This window comes from Petromyzon marinus, chromosome 54 (genome assembly GCF_048934315.1).
Source record: "Petromyzon marinus isolate PM22_M1 ecotype Great Lakes invasive population chromosome 54, UKy_Petmar_22M1.pri1.0, whole genome shotgun sequence".
NCBI lineage: Eukaryota > Metazoa > Chordata > Hyperoartia > Petromyzontiformes > Petromyzontidae > Petromyzon > Petromyzon marinus.
Window position 1 is genome coordinate 7444674 of NC_133720.1, and position 22751 is coordinate 7467424.

At 50.2% G+C, this 22751-nt stretch overlaps 1 protein-coding gene across 2 annotated transcripts in view; it reads right to left on the bottom strand.

The window, feature by feature from the left end:
* The window catches only part of LOC116954074 (protein CBFA2T1-like), an 84337-nt gene that overhangs the window by 14668 nt on the left and 46918 nt on the right, over positions 1-22751 (bottom strand). For both annotated transcript variants that reach the window (XM_076052150.1, XM_076052149.1), the window contains exons 3-5: positions 18088-18291; positions 11253-11668; positions 7372-7461 (exon numbers count right to left, since the gene is read on the bottom strand). In XM_076052150.1, coding sequence (XP_075908265.1) covers positions 7372-7461; positions 11253-11668; positions 18088-18291 — 710 coding nt within the window. The remainder of the gene's footprint in view (positions 1-7371; positions 7462-11252; positions 11669-18087; positions 18292-22751) is intronic.

Here is a 22751-nt window from a genome sequence, read left to right on the forward strand (position 1 = left end):
GAGCAAGCGTCACGGACGCCATGCCGGGAGAAGGCGCAGTTGGTGATGCATCGCTTGCCGAGAATCCGCCGCCGCCGCCGCTGCTGACGGGACACCGTGTGCCGGAGATGGTCCGTGGCAGGGAGAGGGTGGTGGGGGTTCGTGGCCGAGATAGCGAATACCAATGCCGGAGTAGGTCATCTGCGTCTCTCGTCTCACCACACCTCCCTCCTTGTCTACACCTCTCGCTTTCCACGACTATTTCTGTGCCTGTATCTCTCTGCCCGTAACCCCAGGCAGTTCACCTGCATCGATGCTGCAAGCAAGCCTGACGCTGCTCACGAGACGCCGCGTGTTCAAACCGGTCCAGAGTGTTCTCCGTTCTGAATCAACGCTGCTAAAATTATGCACTTCGCTGGAGAGGGCCTTTTGTGTTGTTTTTATCCGGAGAGACGGCTACGCGAAGGAGATGTATTGTCCGCCAATATTATTTGTTACTAGTGGGAAGTACCCGGCGTTGCCCGGGCAAAAAAAGACAGACACACACATCGACCCACACACACAAACACATCGACTCACACACATACGGTGAGGGAAAAAAGTATTTGATCCCCTGCTGATTTTGTACTTTGCCCACTGACAAAGAAATGATCAGTCTATAATTTTAATGGTAGGTTTATTTGAACAGTGAGAGACAGAATAACAACAACAAAAATCCAGAAAAACGCATGTCAACAATGTTATAAATTGATTTGCATTTTAATGAGGGAAATAAGTATTTGACCCCTCTGCAAAACATGACTTAGTACTTGGTGGCAAAACCCTTGTTGGCAATCACAGAGGTCAGACGTTTCTTGTAGTTGGCCACCAGGTTTGCACACATCTCAGGAGGGATTTTGTCCCACTCCTCTTTGCAGATCTTCTCCAAGTAATTAAGGTTTCGAGGCTGACGTTTGGCAAATCGAACCTTCAGCTCCCTCCACAGATTTTTTATGGGATTAAGGTCTGGAGACTGGCTAGGCCACTCCAGGACCTTAATGTACTTCTTCTTGAGCCACTCCTTTGTTGCCTTGGCAGTGTGTTTTGGGTCATTGTCATGCTGGAATACCCATCCACGACCCATTTTCAATGCCCTGGCTGAGGGAAGGAGGTTCTCACCCAAGATTTGAGGCTACATGGCCCCGTCCATCGTCCCTTTGATGCGGTGAAGTTGTCCTGTCCCCTTAGCAGAAAAACACCCCCAAAGCATAATGTTTCCACCTCCATGTTTGACGGTGGGGATGGTGTTCTTGGGGTCATAGGCAGCATTCCTCCTCCAAACACGGGGAGTTGAGTTGATGCCAAAGAGCTCCATTTTGGTCTCATCTGACCACAACACTTTCACCCAGTTGTCCTCTGAATCATTCAGATGTTCATTGGCAAACTTCAGACGGGCATGTATATGTGCTTTCTTGAGCAGGGGGACCTTGCGGGCGCTGCAGGATTTCAGCCCTTCACGGCGTAGTGTGTTACCAATTGTTTTCTTGGTGACGATGGTCCCAGCTGCCTTGAGATCATTGACAAGATCCTCCCGTGTAGTTCTGGGCTGATTCCTCACCGTTCTCATGATCATTGCAACTCCACGAGGTGAGATCTTGCATGGAGCCCCAGGCCGAGGGAGATTGACAGTTCTTTTGTGTTTCTTCCATTTGCGAATAATCGCACCAATTGTCACCTTCTCACCAAGCTGCTTGGCAATGGTCTTGTAGCCCATTTCCAGCCTTGTGTAGGTCTACAATCTTGTCCCTGACATCCTTGGAGAGCTCTTTGGTCTTGGCCATGATGGAGAGTTTGGAATCTGATTGATTGATTGATTGCTTCTGTGGACAGGTGTCTTTTATACAGGTAACAAGCTGAGATTAGGAGCACTCCCTTTAAAAGTGTGCTCCTAATCTCAGCTCGTTATCTGTATAAAAGACACGTGGGAGCCAGAAATCTTTCTGATTGAGAGGGGGTCAAATACTTATTTCCCTCATTAAAATGCAAATCAATTTATAACATTATTGACGTGCGTTTTTTTGGATTTTCTTGTTGTTATTCTGTCTCTCACTGTTCAAATAAACCTACCATTAAAATGAAAGACTGATCATTTCTTCGTCAGTGGGCAAACGTACAAAATCAGCAGGGGATCAAATGCTTTTTTTCCCCTCACTGTATCTGCTGTAATCAAACCTGTTGCTTAAAAAGATAGTGGCGAGCGAAGGTGAAAAATGTTAATAAACTGAACATCTAACTGGCCTCGCCTAGATTGCCCAGCCGGTCGAGGTGGTACCTTGGCGGGCTTATGGCGTGGTGCCTGGCTACTTTTTTAAAACGTAAACCCCACAGTTCACGAGCCATATCCTTCACAAGTTTCGGCCGCACACACACAGACAGACAAAGAATGACGTTTTGATTTAAAGCTTTCGTGACTGCAGGGATTCATATTCTTGGTTCTTTCGGTAAAGTCACGTAGAAGGTGTGTTGGAGAGCCAAGCCACAACATTTACAATCTGAGTTTAATACTGTACTCGGAAAGCTGAAAACGGATAAGAGTTTGCAGGCTCAAGTGAATACGAATGAAAAATGTAAACATTTGTTTGGTTATTATGAATGTAATTGCTTTTTAACATAGATGGACTCGTCCATCTGAACAAACTGTCAAATCGCTCTCCGTGGTGCTAACGTTAAAAATAACTGCCACTTTTTTCAAATTTTCTTGTTGTGGTTTTCACACCTGATGATGATTGCTTGTGTTGCAGTCGAAACGTCGTGATAATTTTATTGTTTTTATATTTTTATTATTTTATTGTTTCCCTTCTACGTGACTTTACCGAAAGAACCAAGCATATAAAAGAATGACGTTTATAGGTAATACGTTATATTCTCCACGACGCCTCTAACGAGTGCATTAAGAAATATCCGAACAGGTCCTCGGTCATCCCCTCGGTCGTCTCAGCCTCAAATGAGCACGTGGTCCGGTGTGTAGTAAGCATCGCCACTGGGGAGACAAAGGCGGCCCCGGGCATGTTGCAGGTCACCCACCCCATCTCGTGTGCCGTTCCGGCCTGTGTAGGTGCTGCCACTCGCTAACGGCACTTGCCCCAACAGTCTGTTCAGGCTACGCGGCGGGGGAGGGGGGGGGCACCTTCGTCTTTGCACCGTCATCAGCATGCCCACTCCTCTTTAAATCAAAATATGAAACATTAAAACCAATTTCATTCGTAAAGTCGGCGCGCGTAACGTTGTCCAGCCCTCCTGAAGAATGGGACGCCGCTGCCGTCGCCGCGGAGTAACAGGGTGAGAGGTGGCCGCCGCTATCTCCCGGAGCGGCAGTTCAAACGGTGAGCCCGCTGTGTCTAATCCGGGACCATCAACCGGGCCCGCCGTGGGGTACAGTGTGCGTAGCTCCCACCTCTTACAAAAGATGTGCGGCCAGCGTGGAAGAGTAGACCAAAATACCCTCCCCCCCGAACCCCCCCCTCCCCCGCCACTGATGGGTTCTCTAGAGCTCCCTGCGGTGGTCGGCCCTTCCGCCGGCAGTGAGCCAGGCGAGCAATTGCAGGGCTGCGCCTTTACCCTGCAGCCATTCTTTAAAAAAACACACAACGATCAATTTCAGGAGCAGAAACATTCGGACGGTACAGGGGACATCCGAGCCGACACCACCTTTCCTGTTTAGTGAACCCTCGCGAACCCCCACCTACCCCCGTGTACCCCCACATACCCCCACGTACCCCCGCGTACCCCCACGTACCCCTGCGTACCCCCGCGTACTGCCGCGTACCCCCACGTACCCCCACGTACCTCCGCGTACCCCCGCATACCGCCGCGTACCCCCGCGTACCCTCACGTACCCCCACGTACCCCCACGTACCCCCGCGTACCCCCGCGAACCCCCACGTACCCCCACGTACCCCCACGTACCGCCGCGTACCCCCGCGTAACCCTCATCCCCTTTGCCCCAATCCTCCACAATCCTTCGTGCGCACCCCCCCCCCCCCCACTCCATTCCACCCGACACCCCCACTCACCCCCCCCCCCCGCCCACAACCCCAAATCCCATCTCCCCGCGTTCGCTCTCCCGCGTGTCCCCTCCGATGCGGCCGCCGCTCAACGCCGGTCGGGAGCGGGGCACCGGCGGAGAGAGCCGTGCGGCGGAATGGGAAGCAGATGGCGGCGGCGGCGGCGGTGGCCGCCCGGGCCCTCGCTCCGCCGCCGTTTTTCGTCGTCGTCATTCAAACCAGATGACGGCCATCCGCAGCGGACGACAGACATCGCCGTTTCTCCTCTACCCCTACCCCCGCCGTCTCTTCTTGATGGAGGATTGGGACAAGTGCCACTCCCCCCCCCCAGCCACCCCCCCCCCCGCCCCCCCCCAGACCGATCGATTCCAGAGAGACGCAAATCTCAAATCAGGCCACGCGACGTCAAAAATCTTCTCGATCTGTCAAACTCCCGCTGGCGCGTGGCGTTGCCCCGACGCTACCCACCGTCGCGACCCGGAGTCGTCCTCCCCGCCCCCCCTCCACCCACCCCATCGTTTCCGCGGCGTACTTGGCCATCCCAAAGTCGGCGGCCAATTTCCGACCATAACTCTTTAATGGCGCCGTTTGCCACTGGCCGCCTGGCGTGGCTCAGCAAACCGTAAATTGAAAGGTGAAAGTTATTCCGGCACATGTCCCAAATTTATCCCAGACGATTTCGCTTCGTCGGGCTGCGGCCCGGAATTCCACGTCAGAACTCTTGGCCCGAGCAGACGAAGATACGGTTTCGCGGGAAAGACCTCCGTTGTCCATCATCAACCTCGAATTCTGGGAGCGGAGCCACCCAGAGGTTCCTGGAGGGAGGTGTGGAGGACAATACCCCGAGGGCTCACCCCCACGCCCCCCCCCTCCCCCGTTATTCGATAGCAACAAAAAACACAGCCTCTGTTTGTGAGGGTTTCTCTTTCTGTGTGAAGCCCTAAGGGGGAGATTGCACCTTTTACCACCCCCCTCCCCCCCACTCGATGCTCGTTTGAGCCAGGAAATAACTTCAGGACTTTTTTTGTTTTAATCTTGAAGAGTTTCCCAAGTAATGCGCCGCGCGTGTCATTCTGTGTACTCATTGGTGACCGGGCTGAGGCCATAGACTCGCTGAGAACTCGGCTTAACCACATCTCATTGGAGGCGAGTCTGTGGATCTCTGTGGGGAGTTTGTGGATCCCTATGAGATTCTATGAGTCTCTGTGTATGTCTGTGGGTCTCTGTGTAAGTCATTGGTGACCGGTCAAGGACCATCAACCCGCTACTCTTGAGAACCCGAGGATGGGCTGCGCCGTTTCTCCCTCCCTCCGTCTCTCGCGCGTGGCATTTGGGCACCGCAGTGGAGAGATGTTGACTACCTCGCCTGGTATACAGGTGGTCGTGGGTTCGACCCCGACCCTGACGCCTGTTGCTGTGTATTTTGAGTTTGTATGTCACTCTTCTGGTGGTGGCGTGGATTTTTCTCCGGGTTCTTTGGTTTTTCCCATCGCGCATTTAGAATCGACGCCACCCTTTTGGGAGTACTCGGCTGCTCTAAATTTCCACGCGACGGCTGAAACAAAGAATTCTCGCCCAGGGTCCTCAGCGGTGCCGCCGCAGCGTCTCTGTGAGCCACCCAGCCTCCTCTCGAGTAAAAAGGTTTCCTTAAATAACTGAACTCAAATAACCGGTCTTGTGTGGCTCACCACTCTCATATTACTCCTACCTGCCCCCCCACCCCCCCTCACCCCCCTCACCCACTCCCCCCAACGTCTGGCTTTTGCGATGGAATGCGTCGCTGTGCGAGCACCGTCCTAAAAGCGATTCGATTGGCCTAAAGTAAATAATAAAAACACGTGGATCAAAATGTAATCGGTAGGCGATATGTTTTCCTCCACAAGTCCATGCCTCCACGTGAGTAATTCGAGGTTGTTGTTGTCGGGACTTTTTTTTTAACAAACATCACATCAGTTGCATGCCTGTCATGGGGGAGTGCGTGATTTCAGTAGCATGAGGTTGAGCACAAGCCAAAGTCTGGTCAGCAGGGAACTCAATCATTGCTGGTGTACTGGCCAGGACCCGCTTGGTTAGTATGTACGTTGAACTTCTTTTGCACCGTACGTAGTCAACCGTGCTAATCGGAGGTGCGGGGGAAGGACAACAAATGAACACGCAAAAAGTAGTTCCTAAAGAAATTCGTTTTCAATCTATTTGATTTAAAAGTGCCTAGCTCCAGTGGCTTGCCGATATCGGAAGGAAGAGCGTTCCAGACGGCCGCAGAAGCGCATCTGAAAGCGCCGCGCGATGATGCGGTGACCACCGCCTTTGTTCAGTAGCCAAAAGCCGCTGCTGCGAGGATGAGCAGAGTTCGCGTGTTGGCCGATATACTCCTTGTGCGTAGTGAGCATCACCTCATGTTATTGTGTCCGTTAGACACGGGTTCTAGTTCAGCGCGAAACTCTGTGAAACACAACACAAAGGCGGTCATCGGCGTCATGGAGGAGATGAGAAACGCGCGAACCTGGATACCGACATAGCTGTTGCCCACTCTCCCGGTGAGGTCGTGCCCTGATTTAGGCAGATCACTCAGCCTTCTCCACATCGGTACTGCCTTCAACCCAACGCACGCCGACCGGCATGGCGAAGTATGGAGAGAGCAGACTAAAAAACTATCCCACTGTCAACACGGTAAGGTCGTGGCAGACAGGAGAGGGTACGCAAAGACGTTAGGGGTGGCGAGCTGGGAATATCAGCGGCAGCGAGTCGCCCCCATCTCTACCTCTTCCCCACCCCTTCCCCCCAGCCAGCAGCCCCCCCCTCCCTAAATCCTGCGTAATGAAGTTACAAGCCGGGCAGTGCGGTGGCGGCAGCGGTGGCGGCGGCCTCGGCGAAAAAAAACAAAAACCAGATGTCAAATTATTTCGCCAAACGAGCGGCCACGAGGAGACGGGGACCTTTTCAACGATTTTCCGTGCGAGCGTCGGTCCATCACGAATGGGGCAGCACATCGTGACGTCGTCATCGTCGTCATCATCGGCCACGATCTATCCATTGCTGGATGAAGGCCTCCCACCCCCCCCCCCCCACCCCAAGCCGTCGCCGCCTCTAACGACGGTCGCGCGCACGTGGATCGCCACGTCGCCGATGATTTGTCCACCGTATTTCTTTGTTTGTTAAACGGTGGACACGGTGCGGCCGCCGGTGTCGTAAACCACGAGGCTCTGCGACGAGCGGCGAACGCCGCCGCGACGAACGAACAAAAAAACGGAAGAAAAAAACCGGAGAGAGTTGAAAGTTTTGGCGCAGAAAAGAAAACAACTAAACGGCAAAATAGCAAAAAAATGCGGAAAAATGGGGGACTACTCACTTTGAGGAACGGAATCACGAACGGTCTGAGCGGAAAGTTCGTCGCCTCCTGCAGCTTCGAGTGGAAGTCTTCGATGGATATCGTGGAGTTCTGCCAAACGCACAGAAACGAGAGCCAAGTTCAAATGAAGAAGAAGAAGTTAAACGAACAATTGCGAGACAGGACGATGATGAGCGAGCGCGCACGTGGGGGCTGACGGTGCCGACGTTGAAAGAGTTAGGAAAAGTAAGAAGTGGTGGGGGGGTGGGCGGTGGGGTTGGACCAGGGGACGCGCTGCGGCCGGACGAGACGACGGTCAGGTTTGCGATAAAACAATGACGACTACAACGATGACAACGGTGGAAACAGATCAAAAGGGTCAATGATGATGATGGGCGATGATGACCAGCGTCATCAGAATGAGAGGCCAGCCGTGATGAAGGCGGGCGCCAGCGGGGGACGTGGGGACGAGCCAAGAGGCGCCGCTGACGGCAGCGGCGGCCGCTGGCGACGCTGCCGCTGACGGGGCGAAGCTCCGCTAGGCCCGGCGGGGAGTGGCAGCCGCCACGGGGATGGAGAGCGTCCGAGGGGGGACGCTCACGGGGAGCAAATGGAGTGACGAAATCGGCTCCTGGGCCGCAAGAGGCGGTGATCGGAGTTACCCAGAATCAGAGTGACTTAAGACTTAGACCGGAGGAATCCGATGAGGTACGAAGCTCTTCATCACGGCGTTGGAGAGATGTGGACCGGCGGTGGCTGGACCGACACCTCAAATTTAATTTTTTTTAAAGGCACCGCTTGTTATTTTGACCCCTGGTTTAGATTATTTGGCTGCTAGAAATGTCCACATGATAAGCCACTTTGCTGAGCTATAATTTGTGGTCAGATAAAAATAATACGTTTTTTAAATTTGTAAATATGTTTTAAAAGTTATTTGTTTACCTTCCCTGTACTTTGCACGCCTATCGTGAATTTTGTTTTGTTTATTTTGTGACCCCGTGCCTCTACTGGAGAAAAAGAGCTTTACATCTCATCGGATTCCTCCGGTATATATTTTGATTCTGACACCGAGCGGAGCACGGAGGATCGTTCCGCACGAGCTCTCACTCTCTCACTCTCTCACTCTCTCACTCTCTCACTCTCTCACTCTCTCACTCTATCCCACTCTCTCTCACTCTCTCTCAGTCTCCCACTCTCTCTCTCTCTCTCACTCACTCACTCTCACTCACTCTCTTTCTCACTCTCTTTCACTCTATCCCACTCTTTCACTCTCTCGCTCGCCTCCGAAGCCCTCCCGTCATGCCGAGGCGGCAGACCTCCGCATTGGCATCTGGTTCCTGAACCAACAATGCCACCGCCGCCACCGCCGCCACCGCCGCCACCGCCGCCACCGCCGCCACCGCCGTCGCGCGCAGGGATCGAGCGAGGCGGTGCGCGTCTCTCGCCATGCGCCGAGCGGACCACCCCCCCCCCACCCCCCCACCCCCCCACCGGGTGAAGGTCTGGAAAGCCGCGCGGGCCGCTACGAGGAAGCAAACGGCGAGTTAATCGCCCGCTCAGCAGCCGCGACGGGCCCCCCCCCGGAGGAGTGGGACAGCGGTCCCTCGGGGAGGCCGGCGGCCGCGGCAAGCGCCAAACCGGCACGGGTGCGCCGACACGCATCTCGCATGCGCCTGGGCCCGTTATACGCCGCGTTCCGGCATCAGGGAAACAAAAAGCCACGGCAACGCTTTCATTCCGCGTCCGTGTCTCCCTCTCTATGTGTGTCTGCGTGTCTCTGTCGGTGTCTGTCTGTCTCTGTGTGCAGTGCGGTGGTGCAGCGTCGAGCGCTACGAACACGGCGTCCGTAGTTCCATTCCCGCTCACGGCCAACACCGGTGACGATTTATCTGAACCGGTCCTGGGGTTCCCCTGGGTCGACTCAGCCTCAAATTAGTACCTGGTACGATGTGTAACAGCGGCACTGGGGAGACAAAGGCGGCCAGGCGCAAGTTGCTGGCCACCCACCCCCTCGTGTGCCGTGCCGGCCTGCAAAGCTGCGCGCTGACAGCACTTGCCCCAACAGTCTGTTAAGGCTACACGGGGGATCTTTGTCTGTGCATGTCTCTATACGTATCGCTGTGTGTCTGTGTACTTGTATCTATTTGTCAATCTCCCTGTGAATTCTAGATGTGAAGCTTTTGTGACTGCAAGGATCCATACTCTTTGGTTCTATTCGGTAAAGTCACGTAGGTGACTTTACCGAATAGAACCAAAAAGTATAATCTCCCTGCGACTTTGTGTTTCTCATTGTGGATCTGGGTCTGTCCGTCTCTCTGTAGCTATTTGTGTTGCTGGTGACTTTGTGTATTTGTGTTGCTGGTGACTTTGTGTTTTTCATATCGGAATCGTCTCCAGTGTTGTTGCTGCTGGCGGCAATAAAAGTTGTTTAAAACGTCAAAAGTCTCTGTATATATCTGTTTGTCCGTCTCTATGTCTCGCTGTATGTCTGTGAGTCTCTGTGTCTCTATGCGTTTGTCTGTCTCTTTGTGTCTGTGTCTCACTGAACTTTATAAGCTTCATACCGTATTGTCCGGACTATGGCGCTGCTTTTCCCCCTGTGGGTTAAAGCAAAAGTTCATTCGTGTGATTTGCAATCCAGTAGGAGAGTTAGTGTGTGTGTGTAACAAGATTTTTGCAACTTGATTGACACATGGATTTTAATCAAGGTGGCTGGCTGTGGTTCAACCGGGTTCTCAAAGTCGACGATTCTGTGAAATTAATGGAGATTCTGATTCCGAACGAACCTGCCTGCACAAAAATAACCATCGCCTTGAATGCATTCCCGCATTTAAATTTGGGCTAAATTCCAGCTCTCTGAGAATTGCAAAAATATCGGTGTCGCTGTCGCACGGGACGAACATTCGTGTCGTGCGACAGGGTGGCTGAGAAAGTGCCGTCATCTCCGGTGTGTGGAGACGAGAGAAGAAGGAGGAGAAGGGGGAAGGAGGGAGGAGGAAGAAGAAAAAGAAGGAAGAAAGAAGAAAGGATGTCCGAGGGAGCTCTGTTCATCTCCGCGGTAGCTCTGCGATATGCACTTCTGCGGGCCGTGCTCCTCCGCTAAGGGAAGGGACTGGGGGGGGGGGGTCGTGCTCCCCGGTGAGCTGCGCCGATGGAATCGTCGGCTCGTGGCGACGCGACCGGGATAATGCCACGGTGGGGTGGGGGGTGGGGTGGGGAAATAGCAGCAATAACAAAATAAGACGACGATGACGACGACAACCGATAACTTTCTTATCGCCGCCGCGTTTTGCGCAGCATCGTCACGGCGCTGCGGCATCGTCATGGCGCGCTGCAGCAGCAGCAGCAGCAGCTGCAGCAGTAGCTGCAGCAGCAGCTGCAGTAGCAGCTGCAGCAGTAGCTGCAGCAGCAGCAGCTGCTGCAGCAGCAGCAGCTGCTGCAGCAGCAGCAGCAGCTGCAGCAGCTGCAGCAGGAGCAGGAGCTGCAGCATCAGCAGCAGCTGCAGCAACGACCTTCAACCGACCCCCGCTCATCCTCCTCGCGCTCCTCCTCCCAATTAGCGGCACGCGGCCCTTCCAACGTGCTCGCGCGCAAGGGCCCACAACGCTGTCTATCGCCACGGGGGGGTGGTATTATAGTGGGGGGGGGGGGGGACGGGTAGTGGCACGTGGTTTGGTGGGTGGTGAGCTGTGGTGTGATGTAGTGTGATGTAGTGTGAGTGATGGGTGGGATAGTGTGCAGGCGACGTGGTGAGCAGTGGCTGCGTGGCTGGTGACGTGGCAGGCAGTGAGACGGTGGCCAGCAGCGTTGGGGTTGCAAGCGGTTGCAAGCGGTTGCAAGCGGTTGCGGCGGTTGCGGCGCCACGGTGAGCGGTGGTTGGGGGTGGCGAGGGAAGCCGTTACCACGAGCGCCAGGACGAGCGCTCGCACGCGCTCCCCGATCTCGGCCGAGATGTCCGAGCCGAACTGCTGCAGCGTCGTCAGGAAGCGCTTCAGCTTGCTCAGCTGACGCGCGCCGCACGCCGCCGGCAGCTGCGGAGGCGCCGGCAGCAGCAGCGGCGCCGGCGGCGGCGCCGGCGCCGGCGGCGGGTGGAGCGGCGGCGACGACGGGAAGGAAGAGGTGGACAACGAGGAGGAGGAGGAGGAGGAGGACGAGGAGGAGGAGGAGAGCGACGACGCGGAGGAGAGGCCTGCCGTGATGAAGGCGGGCGCCAGCGGGGACGTGGGGACGAGCGAGGAGGCGCTGCTGGTGGCCGCCGCTGAAGGCGAAGCTCCGTTAGGGCCGGACGGGGAGTGTCGTGATCCGTTCAAGAGCAGGCCTGTTGAACGATGGCAGTCGTCATCGTCGTCATCATCCGCGTCGTCGTCATCGTCATTGTGATGATCATCGTCATCATCCGCGTCGTCATCGCCGTCATTGTGATGATCATCATCGTCATTCATCATCGTCGTCGTCATTTTGATGATGATGATGATGATTATGATGGTCATCGCCATCATCATCATTGCCATCATCATCATTGACGTTCTTCATAATTCTCATCGGCGTCATCATTGTGGTCATCATTGTTGTCGTGACTTGATCAAGATGATTTTATGATTTTATCATTGCTACGTCTCAATAAAGGCTGTCCGGTCTACTCCTCCCCCCACGATGGCCACACACCTCGTGAGAGTTGGGAGGACCCAACATTGTACCCCACCGCACTCGACCTGCCAATCGATTCGCCCATTTATGCCCGCTGGGTAGACAGAGGCCGGGGAGCCATTTCAGAAACTTGCAGCGTCGTTTCAACGGCAGCGCCGGGGGGGATCGGATTGAACCGGTGACCCCCGGATTGCGGTGCTGACCGTTACACTACAGCAGCCATCCCCTTAACACCACCAATGTCATCAGCACGATCATCACCATCAGCATCATCATCACCATATCATCACAATTAGCATCGGCATCACCACATCATCATCAGCATCACTATATAATCAGCATCAACAGCATCACCACATCATTAGCATCATCATTAGCATTGCCCTGTTATCACCATCATCAGCAACACTATATCACCATATCATCATCAGCATGACCACATCATCAGCATCACCATACCATCATCAGCGTCACCATATCATCAGCATGACCATATCATCAGCATGACCATATCATCATCGGCATGACCATATCATCAGCATCACCATATCATCATCAGCATCACAATATCATCATCAGCATCACCATATCATCATCAGCATCACCATATCGTCACCAGCATCACAATATCATCATCAGCATCACAATATCATCAGCATCACCATATCATCATCAGCATCACAATATCATCATCAGCATCACAATATCATCATCATCAGCATCGCAATATCATCATCAGCATCACCATATCATCATCAGCATCACCATATCATCATCAACATCACAATATCATCATCATCAGCATCACCATATCATCATCAGCATCACCATATCATCATCAGCATCACCATATCATCATCAGCATCACCATATCAGCATCACCATATCATCATCAGCATCACCATATCATCATCAGCATCACAATATCATCATCATCAGCATCACCATATCATCATCAGCATCACCATATCATCATCAGCATCACAATATCATCATCATCAGCATCACAATATCATCATCATCAGCATCACAATATCATCATCATCAGCATCACCATATCATCATCATCAGCATCACCATATCATCATCAGCATCACAATATCATCATCATCAGCATCACCATATCATCATCATCAGCATCACCATATCATCATCAGCATCACAATATCATCATCATCAGCATCACAATATCATCATCATCAGCATCACAATATCATCATCATCAGCATCACAATATCATCATCATCAGCATCACAATATCATCATCATCATCATCACAATATCATCATCATCAGCATCACAATATCATCATCATCAGCATCACAATATCATCATCATCAGCATCACAATATCATCATCAGCATCACAATATCATCATCATCAGCATCACAATATCATCATCATCAGCATCACAATATCATCATCATCAGCATCACAATATCATCATCATCATCATCACAATATCATCAGCATCACAATATCATCATCATCAGCATCACAATATCATCATCATCAGCATCACAATATCATCATCAGCATCACAATATCATCATCAGCATCACAATATCATCATCATCAGCATCACAATATCATCATCATCAGCATCACAATATCATCATCATCATCAGCATCACAATATCATCATCATCATCACAATATCATCATCATCAGCATCACAATATCATCATCATCAGCATCACAATATCATCATCAGCATCACCATATCATCATCAGCATCACAATATCATCATCATCATCATCACAATATCATCATCATCATCATCATCACAATATCATCATCATCATCAGCATCACAATATCATCATCATCAGCATCACCATATCATCATCAGCATCACCATATCATCATCAGCATCACAATATCATCATCATCAGCATCACCATATCATCATCAGCATCACCATATCATCATCAGCATCACAATATCATCATCATCAGCATCACAATATCATCATCATCAGCATCACAATATCATCATCATCAGCATCACCATATCATCATCATCAGCATCACCATATCATCATCAGCATCACAATATCATCATCATCAGCATCACCATATCATCATCATCAGCATCACCATATCATCATCAGCATCACAATATCATCATCATCAGCATCACAATATCATCATCATCAGCATCACAATATCATCATCATCAGCATCACAATATCATCATCATCAGCATCACAATATCATCATCATCATCACAATATCATCATCATCAGCATCACAATATCATCATCATCAGCATCACAATATCATCATCATCAGCATCACAATATCATCATCAGCATCACAATATCATCATCATCAGCATCACAATATCATCATCATCAGCATCACAATATCATCATCATCAGCATCACAATATCATCATCATCATCACAATATCATCATCATCAGCATCACAATATCATCATCATCAGCATCACAATATCATCATCATTAGCATCACAATATCATCATCATCAGCATCACAATATCATCATCAGCATCACAATATCATCATCATCAGCATCACAATATCATCATCATCAGCATCACAATATCATCATCATCATCAGCATCACAATATCATCATCATCACAATATCATCATCATCAGCATCACAATATCATCATCATCAGCATCACAATATCATCATCAGCATCACCATATCATCATCAGCATCACAATATCATCATCATCATCACAATATCATCATCATCATCAGCATCACAATATCATCATCATCAGCATCACAATATCATCATCATCAGCATCACAATATCATCATCAGCATCACAATATCATCATCATCAGCATCACAATATCATCATCATCAGCATCACAATATCATCATCATCAGCAGCATCACAATATCATCATCATCAGCATCACAATATCATCATCAGCATCACCATATCATCATCAGCATCACAATATCATCATCATCATCACAATATCATCATCATCATCAGCATCACAATATCATCATCATCAGCATCACAATATCATCATCATCAGCATCACAATATCATCATCAGCATCACAATATCATCATCATCAGCATCACCATATCATCATCAGCATCACCATATCATCATCAGCATCACAATATCATCATCATCAGCATCACAATATCATCATCATCAGCATCACAATATCATCATCATCAGCATCACCATATCATCATCATCAGCATCACCATATCATCATCAGCATCACAATATCATCATCATCAGCATCACCATATCATCAGCATCACCATATCATCATCAGCATCACAATATCATCATCATCAGCATCACAATATCATCATCATCAGCATCACAATATCATCATCATCAGCATCACAATATCATCATCATCAGCATCACAATATCATCATCATCATCACAATATCATCATCATCAGCATCACAATATCATCATCATCAGCATCACAATATCATCATCATCAGCATCACAATATCATCATCAGCATCACAATATCATCATCATCAGCATCACAATATCATCATCATCAGCATCACAATATCATCATCATCAGCATCACAATATCATCATCATCATCACAATATCATCATCATCAGCATCACAATATCATCATCATCAGCATCACAATATCATCATCATCAGCATCACAATATCATCATCATCAGCATCACAATATCATCATCAGCATCACAATATCATCATCATCAGCATCACAATATCATCATCATCAGCATCACAATATCATCATCATCATCATCAGCATCACAATATCATCATCATCACAATATCATCATCATCAGCATCACAATATCATCATCATCAGCATCACAATATCATCATCAGCATCACCATATCATCATCAGCATCACAATATCATCATCATCATCACAATATCATCATCATCATCACAATATCATCATCATCAGCATCACAATATCATCATCATCAGCATCACAATATCATCATCAGCATCACAATATCATCATCATCAGCATCACAATATCATCATCATCAGCATCACAATATCATCATCAGCATCACAATATCATCATCATCAGCATCACAATATCATCATCATCAGCATCACAATATCATCATCAGCATCACAATATCATCATCATCAGCATCACCATATCATCATCAGCATCACAATATCATCATCATCAGCATCACCATATCATCATCATCAGCATCACAATATCATCATCAGCATCACAATATCATCATCAGCATCACCATATCATCATCAGCATCACAATATCATCATCATCAGCATCACCATATCATCATCATCAGCATCACCATATCATCATCAGCATCACAATATCATCATCATCAGCATCACCATATCATCATCATCAGCATCACAATATCATCATCATCAGCATCACAATATCATCATCATCAGCATCACAATATCATCATCATCATCAGCATCACAATATCATCATCATCAGCATCACAATATCATCATCAGCATCACCATATCATCATCAGCATCACAATATCATCATCATCATCACAATATCATCATCATCATCAGCATCACAATATCATCATCATCATCAGCATCACAATATCATCATCATCAGCATCACAATATCATCATCAGCATCACAATATCATCATCATCAGCATCACCATATCATCATCAGCATCACCATATCATCATCAGCATCACAATATCATCATCATCATCAGCATCACAATATCATCATCATCAGCATCACAATATCATCATCATCAGCATCACCATATCATCATCATCAGCATCACCATATCATCATCAGCATCACAATATCATCATCATCAGCATCACCATATCATCAGCATCACCATATCATCATCAGCATCACAATATCATCATCATCAGCATCACAATATCATCATCATCAGCATCACAATATCATCATCATCATCAGCATCACAATATCATCATCATCAGCATCACAATATCATCATCATCATCACAATATCATCATCATCAGCATCACAATATCATCATCATCAGCATCACAATATCATCATCATCAGCATCACAATATCATCATCAGCATCACAATATCATCATCATCAGCATCACAATATCATCATCATCAGCATCACAATATCATCATCATCAGCATCACAATATCATCATCATCATCACAATATCATCATCATCAGCATCACAATATCATCATCATCAGCATCACAATATCATCATCATCAGCATCACAATATCATCATCATCAGCATCACAATATCATCATCAGCATCACAATATCATCATCATCAGCATCACAATATCATCATCATCAGCATCACAATATCATCATCATCATCAGCATCACAATATCATCATCATCACAATATCATCATCATCAGCATCACAATATCATCATCATCAGCATCACAATATCATCATCAGCATCACCATATCATCATCAGCATCACAATATCATCATCATCATCACAATATCATCATCATCATCATCACAATATCATCATCATCAGCATCACAATATCATCATCATCAGCATCACAATATCATCATCAGCATCACAATATCATCATCATCAGCATCACAATATCATCATCATCAGCATCACAATATCATCAGCATCACAATATCATCATCATCAGCATCACAATATCATCATCATCAGCATCACAATATCATCATCAGCATCACAATATCATCATCATCAGCATCACCATATCATCATCAGCATCACAATATCATCATCATCAGCATCACCATATCATCATCATCAGCATCACAATATCATCATCAGCATCACAATATCATCATCAGCATCACCATATCATCATCAGCATCACAATATCATCATCAGCATCACAATATCATCATCAGCATCACCATATCATCATCAGCATCACAATATCATCATCATCAGCATCACCATATCATCATCATCAGCATCACAATATCATCATCAGCATCACAATATCATCATCAGCATCACAATATCATCAGCATCACCATATCATCATCAGCATCACAATATCATCATCATCAGCATCACCATATCATCATCATCAGCATCACAATATCATCATCAGCATCACAATATCATCATCAGCACCTGGGGGAGGCAGGAAGGCCGCGGAGGCGCGGGCGGCGGCCGAAGGCGGGGGAGCGGCGAGCGCCGTTTGGGGGGCCGCGGCCGGGGGGGGCGGCGCGTGCAGGGCGGGGGGGGGCGAGGCGAGCCGGGCGGAGGGCTTCACGTCGACGGGCGAGGCCGGGGTGGAGCGGCCTCCACGACGCCCGTCCGGAGCGACGCTCGCGGCTGCGGGAGAGAGGAGGGGGGTGTGTGGGGGGGGACAATGAGAGGCGTGGAGACGAAGATACAAAGGCAACCGTGGTGTGGCCTGCACGGAGGCCGCCGGCACGGCGTACGGGGGGGGGGGTGGGGGGAGGGTGGTGGTGTGGCCGGGGTTGACGGCGCGTGCCCCGGGCACATTCGTCTCCGTGTGGCCGCTGTGGAAGAGTAGGCCAAACGCAGTCGGCAAAGCACCTTTAGGGGCCACCCATTGAGTAGGTATGCAAAGATCTGTCAAACCTTGACCCCTCCCTGTAGGCACGCGAACTTTTTACACCACCCCCCCCCCCAATCCTATAGAACGGCCGACATTTAATCCACGCTTGAAACGATCAAGGATTAATAATATTGACGCGTTTAAGCAAACAGACAGTCCACACCGCCGGACTCTCTAACTCATTTGAAGGCCAATGTAGACAAATTATTATCGAGGCTTCACCCCCCCCCCTCCCCCCCCCCGTTTCCTATTCGTACATTGTCAGTAGACCCCCCCCCCCCCATACGCAACGCGTGCGCATTTGGGTTAACCCCCCCCGTCCCCTCTCCATGCGTACGTACGAGATGGATGGGTCCTTAAGGGGGCTCTGTCTGCTCTGCCACGCTCGTGGCCAGAGTTTCTGGGTCGGGGTGCGAGCGGAGCGCCAACTTCACCCCACCCACCACACACTGCTGGGGGGGCGGCGGCGGCGGCGGGGGGCAACAGAGGTGAAGCGGCATTTGAGAAGCTTCTGGGAATGTCACGCAACATGGGAATGTCATGTAACATGTCATGTGTTACATCACATTGATCGCGGCAATATGGCCCAAAAGTGTTGGGGGGGGGGGCACCGGCTCTCCACCCCCCCCCCCCCACCAAGTTGTGTCTCTGGGCCGCTCTCGGCGGCGTTGGCACTGCCACTCCTGCCGTGTCACCAAACACAACCCAGACAAAGATCCCCCGTGTAGCCTTAGCTGGCTGTTGGGGGCAAGTGCTGTTGCCAAAGTACCTATGAAGGCCAGGTGTCACACACAGTCACTCATTCATTCACTCACTCATTCACTCACCGACTCACTCACCCATTCACTCACCCACTTATTCACTCACAAATTCGTTGACTCAACACACCCAGCCACTCGCACAAGACGAAGATGCCCCCGTATCACATGTGAACAGACTGCTGGGGCAAGTGCTGTTAGCGAGTAGCAGCACCTATGAAGGCCGGCACCGTGGCACACGATGCGGTGGTGTAGTCAACACCACGCCCGCCGTGCCACCTTTGTCTCCCCAGTGGCCATGTTTATTTAAGGTTCAGCCAACCTAGGGGAGGGCCAGGACCGGTTCAGATGGCGGGAATCGAACTCGAGCCGCCGGGTTCGTAGCGCAGCGCTCTAACCACTACACCACCACTCCGCAAACGCACACATGTACACACGTACACACACACACACGTACAAACACAGGTACAAACAAAGACAAAGATCTCCCGTTTACCCTTAGACTGTCGGGACAAGTGCTGTTAGCGAGCAGCACCTATGAAGGCCGGCACGGCACCACGAGGGGGGTGGGTGGCCAGCACCACGCCCGGCCGCCTTTGTCTCACACATCGGAGCAGTCAGAACCGATTCAGGCAATCGTCCCCGGCGTCGGTGATCGTGAGCGGGAATCGAACTCGGCCCGCCGCGTTCGTGGCGCAGCGTAGCGCGAACCGTTTCTACCCCCCCCCCCCCCCCCCCAGTATGTGTGTGTATACACACACACAGCTACACGCACACACGCACAGCTACACACACGCACGCACAGCTACACACACACAGCTACACACACACACAGGTACACACACACACGTACACACACGCACAGGTGCACACACACACGCACAGCTACACACACACACGCACAGGTGCACACACGCACAGGTGCACACACGCACAGGTGCACACACGCACAGGTGCACACACGCACAGGTGCACACACGCACAGGTGCACACACGCACAGGTGCACACACGCACAGGTGCACACACACACGCACAGCTACACACACGCACACACAGCTACACACACACGTACACACACGCACACACAGCTACACACACACGTACACACACGCACAGGTGCACACACACACGCACAGCTACACACACACGCACAGCTACACACACACACACAGCTACACACACACAGCTACACACACACACGCACAGGTACACACACACACACGTACACACACGCACAGGTGCACACACACACGCACAGCTACACACACGCACACACAGCTACACACACACGTACACACACGCACACACAGCTACACACACACGTACACACACGCACAGGTGCACACACACACGCACAGCTACACACACACGCACAGCTACACACACACACAGCTACACACACACAGCTACACACACACACGCACAGGTACACACACACACACGTACACACACGCACAGGTGCACACACACACGCACAGCTACACACACGCACACACAGCTACACACACACGTACACACACGCACACACAGCTACACACACACGTACACACACGCACAGGTGCACACACACACGCACAGCTACACACACACGCACAGCTACACACACACACAGCTACACACACACACGCACAGGTACACACACACACACGTACACACACGCACAGGTGCACACACATACACACGCGTGCTAATTGCTCTGTCCGCCCGTGTTTGCCGACAACCGGCGGCCGCTCGCTCCCATCCTGGAGACGGCGCCTCGCAGGTCGGCACTCACGCACGGACGCGTCGCCAAACACAGCTGCCGCTACTGCCGCTACTGCTGCCGCTACTGCTGCTGCTACAGCTGCTGCCGCCGCTGACGCCGCTGACAGCCGAGTAAACACGGCTTTTAAACGCACGCACATGCGCACCTACGCACACACATACGTACATGCATACACACGTACATATACATACGTACACGCACGTACACACCCGTGCATTAAGCCTGACAGGTCACCCAGCGTGCTGCGTCGACACAAGCAGGGAGGCTGTGGTGCGGTACGTCCCTGGTCAGGGAGGCTGTGGTGCTGTACGTCCCTGGTCAGGGAGGCTGTGGTGTTGTACGTCCCTGGTCAGGGAGGCTGTGGTGCTGTACGTCCCTGGTCAGGGTGGCTGTGGTGCTGTACGTCCCTGGTCAGGGAGGCTGTGGCGCTGTACGTCCCTGGTCAGGGAGGCTCATCTGCTGACGCAGCAGAACTCACTCCATCTCCTCCGAGTGGCCGTAACGAAACGTCGCCGCGGGAGCAACTCTTAACTTGATCGGTCCATCGGCACATGCGTGTGATTTGTGTGTTTGTAAACGTGTGACAATCTTGTGGGCTGCTAGAGAGTCAGTGACAAGATTTTTGGCACCATTGGAAACCTCATTTGCCAGTAACAAAATATGATAATTGTTTTTTTACCCTTTTATCTGGCAACAAAACTGACACCTTTTTTTACAAGGAGTCATGTTTACATTGACCACAATACCAGCGGTCGGAACGCAAACAAAAAAACAACTCTGATGTGTCAGTTTCGTTGCCAGATAAAAGGGTAAAAAACAATTATCATATTTTGTTACTGGCAAATGAGGTTTCCAATGGTGTAAATGCTTACCCCGAGCTCTCATACTCTGATGGTGCATTGTCTTTGAGTTGTGCGCCTTTTGGCGTCTTCTGGTCCAACACCATGTGAGACGAGGCTCTAAATAAAGCTGTCTCGGGTGTGGACCAATCAATTTTAAGGACAGTGCCAATACATTATCAGAGTTGTTGTTTTTTGTTTGCGTTCCGACCGCAGGTATTGTGGTCAATGTAAACATGACTTCTTGTAAAAAAAAGGTGTCAGTTTTGTTGCCAGATAAAAGGGTAAAAAAACAATTATCAAGATTTTTGGCATAAAACTACGACCACCACCACTATCAGCACGACCACTGCCACGACGACCACCACCACCACGACCACCACCAGGACCACCACCACCGTAATCACCACGAGGGTTCTGTATGGGATGAGACGAGGGCTCTGTATGGGATGAGACGAGGGTTCTGTATGGGATGAGACGGGGGTTCTGTATGGGATGAGACGAGGGGTTCTGTATGGGATGAGACGAGGGTTCTGTATGGGATGCGACGAGGGTTCTGTATGGGATGAGACGAGCGTTCTGTATGGGATGAGACGAGGGTTCTGCATGGGATGAGACGAGGGATCTGTATGGGATGAGACGAGTGATCTGTATGGGATGAGACGAGGGTTCTGTATGGGATGAGACGAGGGTTCTGTATGGGATGAGACGGGGGTTCTGTATGGGACGAGATGAGGGTTCTCTATGGGATGAGACGAGGGTTCTGTATGGGACGAGATGAGGGTTCTGTTTGGGATGAGACGAGGGTTCTGTATGGGATGAGATGGATGAGGGTTCTGTATGGGAT